The 13,459-nt window shown below is 36.2% G+C and overlaps 1 protein-coding gene across 1 annotated transcript in view; it reads right to left on the reverse strand.

Annotated features, from left to right (window-relative positions):
* dnah5 (dynein, axonemal, heavy chain 5) overlaps nt 1-13,459 on the reverse strand; it is a 91,091-nt gene that overhangs the window by 22,848 nt on the left and 54,784 nt on the right. Inside the window, exons 65-72 of the mRNA XM_017309635.1 lie at nt 12,804-12,980; nt 9,911-10,114; nt 9,498-9,677; nt 5,023-5,160; nt 2,577-2,712; nt 2,133-2,314; nt 1,733-1,867; nt 935-1,090 (exon numbers count right to left, since the gene is read on the reverse strand). Of these exons, the coding sequence (XP_017165124.1) occupies nt 935-1,090; nt 1,733-1,867; nt 2,133-2,314; nt 2,577-2,712; nt 5,023-5,160; nt 9,498-9,677; nt 9,911-10,114; nt 12,804-12,980 (1,308 nt within the window). The remainder of the gene's footprint in view (nt 1-934; nt 1,091-1,732; nt 1,868-2,132; nt 2,315-2,576; nt 2,713-5,022; nt 5,161-9,497; nt 9,678-9,910; nt 10,115-12,803; nt 12,981-13,459) is intronic.

Here is a 13,459-nt window from a genome sequence, read left to right on the forward strand (position 1 = left end):
ATATATGTATACAGCTTTTAACATTGTATTTGCGTCACAAAAAAACCCAACAACAGACAAAGTATAAAGTGTGGATTATTTTGAAAAGGTACTGAGGTGTGTTTTTTTTTTTTTACATTTCACAGCTGTTAAAACCATTTGGTAGAATCCAGAGAGAGTGCCAGGCTTTAATTATGCTGCATAACATACCTACACAAACACTATAATTAAGTGGCACATACTGTGTTTGCCTCTAGCTCCTACATTTTGTCTATAGTTATTCACATGTCATTGTGCAGTATGTTTAGCTTTAAGTATGCTGCTGCAGCAAAACCATTTCCCATGCTGGTATTAACAAATTGTTTTGTGAGCAAAAACTGTGTTTAGCAATTAGCATATTTAATATGGTACAAAAAAAAAGACGCATATAATTAAAACAATCTATCCACTTCTTTATACTCGTTGGCCTTCATCTGAGACGTGATATTTGTTGAGACATTCTGAGATATGAAGGACTGGATGGTGCATCTTAAGATGCACATATTAATCCCACATCCAAAACAGTTTATTAATAATAGAAAATGTTGTCTCAGGAGACACATGTCCTGATTTTGAAACAAATGAAGGGAAAAAGAAAGAATGAGCTGTTATTTCTGCACACTTTGTGCATGAAGCCACACTGAAATCATTGATGTTTTAAAACAGCTGTTTTCCTTGTCCCAACAGTCCTTGCACTCTACATCTCCATCTAGAGGAGTTTATGCTGTGTGGTTTTATTGAGCAAACATCCACGCATTGCATTAACCTTATTGTGTAGTTGTGTTAGTTAGCATGACCAGATCTATCTGTAGTGTCATATTATATCTCGACTAACCACCAAAAGGTCATTTCATAATACCCAAGAAAAAAACATAAAAAAACAGGTATTAATTAAACAAAAAAAAAGTTATATAACCTTGTAAGTGGAGCCGGTTTTAATAAAGTTCTTCTCAAGAACGTTGTCAAGGGCAGGGTCCAATTCTTCCCCAACATCTTCAATCAGCAGGGGGCGACCAAGAGACAAACTGTCTTCAAGATGATTTTTAAAGTACTTATGGTTTAGTGACGTAATCTGAAATTAAAAGAGTAAAAAAAAGATAAATTGTGAGTTACATATGTCCAGACAAAAGAAAATATGGGATTCTATAATGTAGCCTGAATTATTATCAGCCGTAATCAAACTGGATTTTCCTAAGATTCTCATCACAAATATAAGTAAAAACCTACAAAAGTCATTACGTCTTGATTCTTTAAAACAAATATCTTAAGGAAAGCTGATAGAAACATTTTTGGTTTTATGATGTTCAATGCAAGATGGTTTGAAAACTTCTGGTTAAGCCCTGCGTCTTGAAAACACTCATAATGTGCTTTCAGAATGCATTCACGCTGCTCAGATATTACCTCTAACAGGTGTACGACCTTGGCTGAGCTCGTAATGCCTACAGATATACTTTTTCAAATGCACCGTCCACGCTGGATATTAGAGAGCTAAAAGTAAACAGAATGTCTCAAACACAGAATCTGACACAATTTCTTTTTCTAACCTGTAATGTCTGTTACAGAAGAGAGCAAACTCACTATTTTAAACTCAAAGTTAAAATGCTGATATATAAACATAAATGAATCCAACATTTTCAAATATCCCTTGTATGTTGCCAGATAAAGATCAACTCAAAGTGGAGTAGATAAATCAGAAGATGATGGTCAGCCAAACCTGCAACTCATTTCTAGCTTCTTTGTTTTTAATCCAGATCTTTCCCTGCGTCTGTGGGTCAATAAGCAGAGGGAATCGAGCAGCTTTGGTCACAATTATGCCATTTTGAATGGACAGGTCATCATTGGGAAGGCCCTGTAACAAAGAAAGGATAAGCTCATTCCTGCTGCTATTTATAAGGTTTTCCACTTAATCCTACAGAAAACAGTCTATTTAGAACCTTCAAATATTTATGCAACAAACACAAACGTGTTGCTGCACAGCTACAGTTTTGTAGCTGCATCCTCAACAGAAACACAAGGAGATTTTCTTGGTGATTTTTTTTTTTTTGGTAAAGAAATAATCCCTAGTCTTCAACTGCAAACCATTGTGATGGTCTTTCGCCAGATCCTTGACTAACCTGCAGGTTCCACTCACTAACAGTGGGTGCATCAATAAGAAGCTCAGTCAGATTGAGGCCTTTGGCAAACGGGATGCAACGCTGCTTCAGCTCTCGCTGCCAGTCGCTCAGAAGAAGATTACGAAACTCCTGATTAAAGGGACCAGAATATGAGAGGAACGCTGTGGCCAGAAGGACATCACCTGAAAGACACCAAAGTGACGCTAGCAAATATGTTTTCAAAACCTGAAAAACAGTAAACTGCCTCAGCAAATAAAGATGAACAAATTTATGGTTTTAGGTTTTTTTTCCCCAACATCTGGCTTGAATAGAAAATTACTGCATAATTGTGATATCTCTTCTGATGCACAAAACCCTACATGTTATAAGAAAAAAAAAATTTGTATTGTAGAAATATTGCTTCCGTAATATAAAGTGTTAAATCATACATGCAACATAACCTACCCACAAGGCGTTTGGTTTGGGCAGCAAACTCTTTGCTCTGTTCTGTCCACCTCTCCTTCTCACCAGCGAGGCCACTGATGAGACTGGACGCTGTCTGCATCTTGTGTCTGCAACGCTCAGCGTCCTCCAGCAAAGTCTGGAGGTAAATGGGCCAACAAACAAGTCAGCTTGGCTTGTTCGTGAGTCTGTCCATCTTTGTCTGTTCAACTGTGTTTTCGTCCAACTGTTTTTTTTGTTTTTGTTTTTAGTTGGATGAACTGTATGCATCGTGGACAAGGAGATTTTTCTTAGAAGAAGAAAAATAATAATTCTGCCGCTAGCTGTAAATGTTGCCTGTCTATTTAGTAGAGAATCAAGCACCCAGTGCAAGCCAGGTTATTTCTGGAAATAAGCAAATGATGTACAATTACGTTCAAGTTTATCTTTTTCATTTAATCTGAAAGCTTAAATAACCTGTCCCACATAAGAACAATCACATCTTATACAGAGGCGATTTTTGAATGATTTAACAGAATTAACTTTTCATTTGCTGCTCAAACACCCTAATGACACTGTTCTGAGAGAAGCAGCAATTACACATCAATAAAGATCAGATTAGTAGCACATAAAACGAAACCGCTTCCGAGTATCTTAGTCCCTTTCACCTGCAGTTATACCCATAAATCTCACTGTTGGTCTCTGGAGAAGAGCAGCTCTCTGCTTTAATCACGTAATTATAAAAGAGGACTCTGGCTTTGCAGTTTTCCTAATCAGGCAATCATGATGCACACGATTTTCTGTTTACATGCTGTATTTCATCAGAGGACAGACAGTTCTGATAATATAAATGCACAAAACTGGCCTTCGGGTGACTCCGACTGAGTCATTCTCTATTTCAGCTGAAGCTCATCCCATGTTTTCAAGCTGCATTTTAAAAGACCTTTTGAATAGTCTTTAACATTACAGCCAACACAAGCATAAAGACGCCATAAAATACTTAAAAATTAATTTAATTAATTAATTTAAAAAGTAATTCTCAATAGTGTTCCTGTGAGCCGTCATGGAGCAAAGTTTGGTTATAAATGGCATCAGGTGCCTGGTGTTGTCTTGACAACGCAGGTAAACTGGATTGTCCAATTTCTAACTTTATTTTCCAAACTATGCTGAAGCAACAATGTTACACTAATCATCAAACAATCTATGAAACTGCATTAAAAACATTGGGAATTTAAACGCTTTAATCATATTATATAGCTACTGTTAGGCAGTAAATATATACAATATGGTATTTGTATATGAAGGATACTGGTGTCAGGAATTATCAGGAAATTGTAAAGTGGCCTAATTCAGCACATATTCAGTAGGAACATACAATGTTGGGTTACCTTTTCAGATCATTCAAATATCAAATTGTGCTCATTTACCTATGTGAGTGATGCTGTGTTTAGTTTTATAATAATATTTCTACCTAAGTTGGTCAGACTGAAACAAAGTTCCCTAAGCTTAAAAATAGAAAGACAATTAAAATACCGTGAGTTTCTGGAAATCTGCTCTATATTTTTAATGACAATAATAGGACTTTTCCATATTTTTTTCTTTTATAACCACTGACCTCAATTAATTTTGAACCAGCTATAGATAGATCAGCAGTCCAATATTTCACTGCAAAATCAAAAATACCCGCTTTGCAAATTCAAAATAAAATAAAAGACTAATAAAAGGAAAAGCATGCCATACACTTTATGTTTATCTCCCACCTTTGCACATTCGGAGACTAAAGTTTCTCTCTGAAATATCTCAATTTCTAACTCAAGCAGGTTAGATTTAGAGTGTAAACATAAATGTTCAGGTCTTGCCACAGATTCTCAACTTGACTTGGGTCTAAATTTTGACTCAGCCAATCACATCAATGTGGTTTAATGTGAATCCTTCCATAGTCGTTCTTGGCTTACTTTTAGGTTCGTTTTCCTCCTGGAAGATTAACTTCAGCCACAAAATCACAGCTTTTGCAGTCTCTAGCGAGTGCTCTTCCAGAATTGTCCTGGATTTTGCTCTATGTATCTTCTCATAAATCTTTTACCACTTCCCATCCAAATACCATCAAGCTGTCCTCGCCGTGGCTGGCTAGGAGGATGATGTATTCACATAAAGTGCAGTGTAAGTTTTCTGTTCGAGTCAGAATGGTCAGTTTTGGTCTCATCTGACCACATATTTCATGTGCACTCTACATAACTGGTTGAACATTTCAAATGGGACTTTTTATGGCTTTTTTCTTGGAGATTTTTTCTCATTATTTACCTTCCACTTCACAGTTGTGTGCTACTTTTAGTTGTGTTAGTTTATCAACAAAATCCAATTATTTTACAGAGGATCAAAAAAAAGAAATAAGTAGTTTTGTCGCACTTTCCTATTAACACGTTATTTGAAAATTTAGTATGAATATATTGTGAATATATAAAATGCTGACCTGCTTCTCCATCATGGCCTTCTCATACTCCGCCTGCACAACGTCCAGCTCTGCCTGTTTGGCATCCAGCTCAGCCTGAGCTTTTTCCAGGTCCACATTGGCTAAGGCCAAGCGATTTTCTTGCACCGCAAGATTGGCCTAATGAAAATAAGAAGCGAAAGAACTCGGTTATTCTTGCCATCCCCACAGAAAAAGTTGGCAGAGTTAAGTTTTTGTTATGTGCTTACATAAAATATATATATATAAAAAAAAGCAAAAAAGCATAATTCTTTTCAATACAGACTTTGAGTCCCCAGAGCTGAAGATTTTCAGATTCAAAAGTCCACCAGTATATAAGAGAGAAAAGATAAAGGAGGAAACGTGGAAGCCAAAGAAGAACTGTAAGTAAACATTGAAAGGTTGCCAGAAAAAAGACAAACACAAGAAACAAACAAAAAAGAACGATCTAAATAGAGACAAAAGCAAAAATAAATAAATAAAAAATGAAGTAATGCTGGTGCAATGAATAAGGCACTGAAAATTATTTAGAAACAGAGATTTACTGAAAGGTTGTGAGGTTATCTGTGCTGAAATCTTATTGGCTGGCTTGGCCAAAAGGGAGTCTGCCACTTCCATTCATTATTAATTGACATCGAAAAAGACCATTCATGCTCGTCTGTCTCCCTGTCTGTCGTCTCACAGTCTGGCTGGTTTGCTGAAAAGAAAGCCAGCGCAGAGCCGCAAACCAGAAAATCAATTGCTAGACCATGCTCCATGCTTAAGGAAAAGGTCAGGATGAGAGGCAGCGGGGTTGTTTTGGATGTTGCGGACCACGAGATGAAAACAGAATATGGGTGTTAGTATGTGCGAGAAAGAAAGTAATAGAAGTAGAAAGTCGAGGCAGTCGGAAGAGGCATAATGGAAGCGGGAAGAAGGGAGACGTAAGGGTGAAGATGAGATACTGAACAGAGAAAATAAGACTAAAAATAAGGTCACTATTACCTAGTAACAGAGAAGACATGTAAAGGACATTCAGATGAAAAAAATAGACCAAATAAGTCAAAAATTGAACTGTGCACTTTTAAAGCTTTAAAATAATTCTCATGCTTTAGAAGATTTCTTTTTCTCAAAACCAGTTTTTACAAGGACAAACTAAAAATGAAAAAAAAAAATTGAGACTGAAAAAGGATGCATTAATCTTTTTATAGAACAAAGCTGAGGTTGGTGGAAAGTGGCCTCTAGCAGCACAGCAAGAAAGCCTCCTTCAGGATGTCTCTTATTGCTACATTTAACTCTTAAGAGAAATAGAGACCACTCTGCAAACTCTTGCTCTGGTGTTCTATGTGCAGGAAGCTTAAGTAAAATAAACATTTTTGCATAACTATATTAACAACGATCACCATACTTACAACTAGTATAGTGTCATCTCAAACTATTATTTGCAGAATACTGACACCGTTTTTAGACTTCAACTGGTTAGTTTGAACATGATTAACTGTCATATCTTGTGACTTTTATGAGAATGATAAATACAGCATCTAGGTATATGAGAAATTACCATATTTAAATCTGCTATTGCCTTCAAATGGCTAATTTTTTTTTTTACCTTATTACACTTTATTAAATGAAGTAAAAGCTGTTTACGTAGATGGAAATAGTCACTTCCCTTACAATCAATCCTTTGATTTATGAGTTGCAGCCTAGATTCTTCCATAAGGGAGTTAAAAATGACTCATATTAGAATAAATGTGTTTTTTCATGCCATTTTTTTCCCCACTTTTTTTAGCCATAATATTTGTACTATATTTTCCATGATAATTAAAGACTGGTTTCATGTTTACAAAAATCGTGCTTCCAATCTCTAATATGGTTTAAATACATCTGAAATCCCAGTTTAAAAGTGTCTTAATAAAGAGGTGTTTCTCAGGTTTTGCTGAATGTCTTCATATCCTGCGCGGCCCCAGCTTCCTGTTTCAAATCTCACACTGAGTAGTCAAAAAGACTTTGGCCCAGCTGATATTATTCATGCAGATGAGGTGTGACAGTGGCCTGAAGAATAATAATACTAAAAGGCCCTGACGGTGTTCATCCACGTTTCCTTCAAGTCTGTGCTGACCACCAGAGGATATTCAATTTCTTCTTGTGTCATCAATTTTTTCTTGATTTTGAATCAGAAATTCTGTCTTGTCCCAATTTTTAGGAAACCTAAATTAACACAGCAGTCCAGAGTACACGTCAGGTTTTCAGCACATATTTAAAAGTAAGTAAAAGGAAAAAAATAAATAAAAAAAGACCCAGCTATGGCTTACAAGACAAAGATAATAACAAAAGTGGCTAGATTATTCCTCTGCTGACTTGATGCAACCAGCACCTGAATGATGGCATAAATTATTTTAATGTCTCCATAACACACAAAACCCTGCCGGGTTTCAATATATTCCACTTTTGTAGGTTGAGCTGGCAGAGGATGACATCAACACCAAATCAACCTTTCTGTATTCTGTGCACCACAAAGTCAGACAACCACAAAGTTGTTGTTTTTTTTCTTACCACCCTCAGAATAAGACAAAATCAGGACAATGAATATTTAAACACAACGATGGCACAGACAGAAAGTGTCTCACACTATGAAGGAAACCATAACATTGCACAGGGAAGTATGTATTGAGTCATGATTAAATTATTGTGACACCCGTGCCAAGTGTGGATAACTTTCTGTGTACCTCTTCATAGCCACAGTCTGTCCCTCATAGTAGTATAAATAATATTATACTAGTTTTATAATAGTACTTAGTTTAGTAGTTTAATAATGGTATTTTTTTAAAAAGGGTAAGTGAACAGAATTTGTCCAGTCTTTAAAATATATATTTTTTCTATTTCAACAATGCAAATGCTATGAGGTCAAAAGCAAAATGTTTTTCTTGAGTAAGCTTAGATTGTTTGATATCAACAAGAGCCTCCTTCCCTCCTTTCTACGTGTTTATCCATTAATCATGTGTCCTGTTTCCTGCTGTACTCTGCTGCTGGTTGTGGTTTTATCACACTGCTGCTGATAAAAATAGGAGACCACCAGGGAGTGTGGCTCAGCGGGATTTCCTTATAAAATCACAGAGCTAAAGCAGTTGGCGGAAACATCTGTTAATTGGTGAGTTATGCTAGATAGGTTGGTGTGTTCACTTGGATGAACACACAAGTCACTCGGTGTTTCTAATTATGTTATGTAGGAAGCAAGAGTTAGGAGTTAGAACTTAAAAGTGTCTGAGCAACAGTTGTGGTTTTCTCATTCATGCTCTGACTGCTCGGTCAAGCTCTGTAGTGGTCTGTGTGAGTTTACCTGCAGGTTGTTTCGTTAACATTTTAATAAAAGTAACTGTTTGCAACATGTGCGTCTGCGTGTCTCCACATTACATGATTCATTCAGGTCCAGCTGCAGTCACTGGCATGCTTCATCTGACAACGTTTTAAACGTGAAGAACAAAGTGTCTGATTCACTGTTAAGTGAGACAGAATATAAAAGGTTTTTGAAATTTCTAAAAGGCCAACGTGATCTGGTACCGTGACAATAAATAGGGGTTTTTATGCTCTTCAAGATTTTGTTGAGTTTCGCACCAACACGTGCACCGGCTCTATTGATCAGATGAACAATGTGACGCTAGGGGGACTGATGAGTTAAAAGAAAAAATAGTCATATCTCCCAATGACTATTTGAAGAATCTTCTCAACCCACGCTTGACTCATAAAGGCCTTGCTTCGATGTCATAATGTGCAGACTAGTGTGTCAATTTTATTTCTATCCATTTCAATCAAGTTTAGTCGTATGGATAACATTAACATCTAAATGGAGTCTTTGTAGACTCATAAATAATACATACAAAATACAATTCATATAAATGCACTGAAATGTTAGTCTTAATCATAGCATTTTAAGTGATCACTTTAGTGGAAACAAATTCATTTTACTTTGGAGTTGCAGCAATGGCTGAAATGAACCCTGTTTGGTTTTATATAATATCTGATGCCATAATGTTTGACATTCAACTCCATATCCAGTCCTTTGTGTTTATAAATATCTAAATAAGTGCTCCATTTACTTAAATTTTCATTCCCATAATTTCTCTTTCTGAGAATGACATCTCAAAAGTTGTATTACCCAGACTGATTGCTCCCCAGATTGTAGAGCATAAATAAATCATGAAATCGTGTAGTTTATGTAGCCTGAGGTTTTCCTGTGCAAAAAGAAAAAAAAAAGAAAAAAAAGAAAACATTTGCTGCATTGTAATTGTGTCTTATTCGTAGAATACCTCAAACATTGCCCAACGAGCATCAGTCCAGCTGTTCAGTGAATACATTTTTAGGAAAGTATTCACTATTTTATTAATACATTTTTAGGAGGTTACCCTAAACCTCCTAAAATTGTGGTGAAGTCTGCTTTTTTAAGACATTATTTTGTCTGCAAATATCGTTTGAATAAACGTGATTTACCTCACGTACATTACCTTCAAGGGTAAAACCTCCTTGTTGATGGAGAAGAAGGAGGCCATGGCTTTGGTCCAGGAGGCAAGGCCAGCAACATTACCACACACCCTCTTGGCTGTTTCAATGTTGTAGTCAGGCATATCAAAATAGGGCTGCAGCAGCTCCACTGTTTCTTCATTAATGGTATCTTTGGGGAATTGCTTCAAAAGAAACAAAGATGTTAGGGGGAAAAAAATGGAGGTGGGGTATTATGATGTAGGATGGTTTTGTTTGAGACAGAAAAAAAAAATCTGGACCTCCTGTCTGTTTACAGCAAGAAATGTAAGGATACATGATTCATTAAACCCACATCTTTATCTCTAAAATCACATCTGAGCAAATTTTATGTTTTTTGTTTTTTTTACATCTGCACAATATAATTTTAAAAGTGCACCTGCAAGCTGCCTAGGAAGTTTCCAGCTGTCATGAGTTTTAGAGACTCCTGCCAGGAGGGAGTGATGCAGTTTTTCTCCGGATCGATCTTCACGCTATTGACCCTCCTCTGGAAGAGTAGCAGCACACAGTCCATGATGCGCATGATGAGGTGGGGAGGCCGTCCAAGTGTCCGTACAGTGGCGATATCTGATGGCTTGATTGTCTATGTTTGAAAAGATAAAGGAAAACATCCAAGATATGTTTTTATATAAACGAGGCAGAAAAAGATGGATAACCTTTCTATTTCTACTTTCTAAGCAGTCAATTTTTCAACTCAAAAAAAGTATGTTCCACTTTTTTTTTATTTGCTAGGAGGCTATTTAAGATGCGTCAGAGTAGTTATAGGTACTCGTTGTGCAGAGTGGAAAACAAGAAAAGTGGGGGCAGAGCTAGAATGAATGGTTGAGTATGTCACAAAGAGATTACAGAAAATATCTGATATGAAAAAAAAGAACATTGTGATTTGTTTTAATGATGTCATTCAATTGAGGCAATATGAATTAATAAAGATAAGGCATTATTACAGCAGACTAAAAAGAGACAACCATTTGCAAAGAGTTGTCTCTTTGTGAATTCAATGTCTTTGTAAATCCAATGTTGTCTTATGCAACAATTAATTAGAAAATGACTTTAAATTTTTTTCCAATTAAGAAAATTTTAAATTAAAGAGCAGCTTGGCATAGCACATTGGTGGGAAACCGCTTACCCAGTGGGACATGTATAATCACAATGTAGCTCTGATTTCCAGACCAACAACTTTAGACACTTGGCACATCAAGTTATAAAGAGAATCAAGTGACACCCTGATGCAAAACAAACTAGTACAGGAAAATAATCACGTCATGCACAAATAAGCACAGAAATCTACTATAATACACAGCTCTTAATTCATTTCATTCATTTGTTATACTGTCATAAGTTGCATAAACAAACATGAAAGAATTCATGAGTTGTTCCTTAATTGACACCAATTTGACTCATATGTTCTTCAAAGCATGTCTTTGGGACATTTTATATTCCCTAATCTATACCTGCTGGATTACTTGTAGAGAGAAAAATAAAAAAATCTTTAAAAGGCATCATAACACAAATTGGTCGCAATAAAAAACAAATAAGAAACACAAATTTAATGCAGTACAACTGAAACTCTTATCCTCACTTGCAGTTCTTGCTACAATAAAGTCACCTAAATTAATGGTGCTTCCCTATTTCATCTGGTAATGTATTTGCATTTAAATGAGCTTTAAGCTACATAGTTCATGCTGTTATGCAATGTAGTCAATTTAGGGCCCACCATGCTTGATGTTTTGCCAGAGCATTGGCTTTCTCTGAACGTGACAGGAATGAGGTGGAATTCATGAGTTGGACCCGAATGCAGATAATGATCCAAAAACAAATTAAATAAGTCAAAAAACAATATGAAAACACATTGATAAATGAAGCATCATCACAGCCAAAAGACAGACTCAACCTATTCAAAAACCATTAATGATGGGGTTTTTAAAGAGGAATCAGGGTAAGTTTCATATGAGCTACTAAAAAAAATCATATGATATATCTTTCTACAACAACTCTCATCACCATAAGGTATGAATAGATCAAACATTTTATTCTTGGAATATTTACTTTTTTTTCTGACCATTACATTAAATAACCTATGTTTTTAGAGTGTGATGTATTGTGGCTTATGCATATTTCATCAATTTTAAAACCTGGTGCAACACAGAACTTTTTTCTTCTCTCCCATCAAATAAATCACTATAATTTCAGATTTTTTTTATCTCTATACATTTCATAAATTGCAGTGGAGGTAATTACTTGTTTGGATGTTTTTGCCAAATTCTTTACTCAAAACTTTCAAAGCATAACACTCTTTTGAGAACACAACTTAAGCTCTCTTCATCTTATTCTCTTGACAATTTCTTCAGCATCTTCAAGTAAAAGCAACATATGATTTCCCAAAACAGACTTTCAGGCACGGTAGGGAATCTACTCAGAAAAAAAAAAAAAAATGTTTTTCTACATTACATCTTTGAGCTCCCTATAATATAGAACTGATATATTGGCGAAACACTGAGCTCTAGCCACTGCCATTTAGAAAGTTCAGAGGCTTAATCTCAAGTCTAGGCAGAAATGGAATGAAATCAAATACTGCAGAAATAAACAAGTTGGCAGAGGTATACTACAAAGGAGGACACATTTGTCTATAAAAAGCTGTTGTTCCAACAGAATATACAGCACATGGCAATAGTTATCTTGAAAGGAAATGGTCTGCAGTGTTTGTCATTTTCATTTCCTTGGAAAAGCACATCTTGTTCATTTATTTATTTTTGCCAGTGGACAAGCCTCAAATTTTATACACCGTCTTGCACTGCGATTTGCAGGACCATGGCATCGATTATTAATACCCAAGAGTCTCATCTGTTTTAGTTTGATGCAACATGTTGCATGTAGTTCAGGCATTCATGAATGCCAGATGCTTTATTATTAAGAACAATGTGTGTGTGTGTGTGCGTGTGCGTGTGTGTGTGTGTGTGGGGTGGGGGGTTGGGGGGCGTTAACCATGTAATAATGTATGAGTGTTATCACCTTCTATGATTGCCAGGTCATTATCTATTGTGCAGCCCTTTGGTTCCAAAACAAATAATCATTATCTTCAATGATAATGATTGTGCAGTCTGCAGACTGAAACTAATCTGTGTTAGAACAATTTGAGTCTGTGGACTTTATTCACATACAAAAAAAAAATTAATCAGTCCTCCCATAAACCCCCCCCAAAAAACAAAGAAAATAAAAGCCAAGGTAAAACCTGGTAATTGCATATTGAGTATTAACGGTTATGAGTGCCATGCCTGTAGTGCAGCCTCTGCCTCCTCCAGAGCTGGCCGTGCAGCTTCCAGCTTCTCCTCAGCAATGGCCTTGTCAGCTGAAATGCTGTCCACAATGGCTTGAGCCTTGTCCTTCACTTTCTGTACTTCGACCTTTACCCGCTCTGCCGCCTGGGCTTTTACTGTCACCTCTTTGAGAACCTGGAAGAAAAATGAGTCATATCCACGAGTATCGCCAGTGTTCACTTTTGACCACACAGCAGGGTGAAAATGAAATCTCGCACCATAACTGACTAACACACAAGTTTAAAATAATGTGTGGAACATGGTTAAAGTTACAAGCCAAGATACAAATCAAGCCATCCTGATTAAACATGGACTGTTGCAAACCTTTCAGCAGAATCACGTCACGCAAAAGCTTCAATCTTAGAGCATACTCTTAAATGTCTGCATTTCCTGTGAGAGGTTTATATCTGTTGCAACTGGGTACCCTCTTCAGGTTTTAAAAATTCATTCAAGTTTTATGTGGCACCAGAATTCCAACTTGGAAAAATATCTTGTTAAAAAGCAAAATATTTAAAAGTTAAATAACCAGATTTTTATCAGATGATGAGATTCGGGAGATTTCTGATTCTGTTATGATGAACATAAATATCAAAATTGATAAATATCAAAATGTC

Source organism: Poecilia reticulata, linkage group LG16, assembly GCF_000633615.1.
Source record: "Poecilia reticulata strain Guanapo linkage group LG16, Guppy_female_1.0+MT, whole genome shotgun sequence".
NCBI lineage: Eukaryota > Metazoa > Chordata > Actinopteri > Cyprinodontiformes > Poeciliidae > Poecilia > Poecilia reticulata.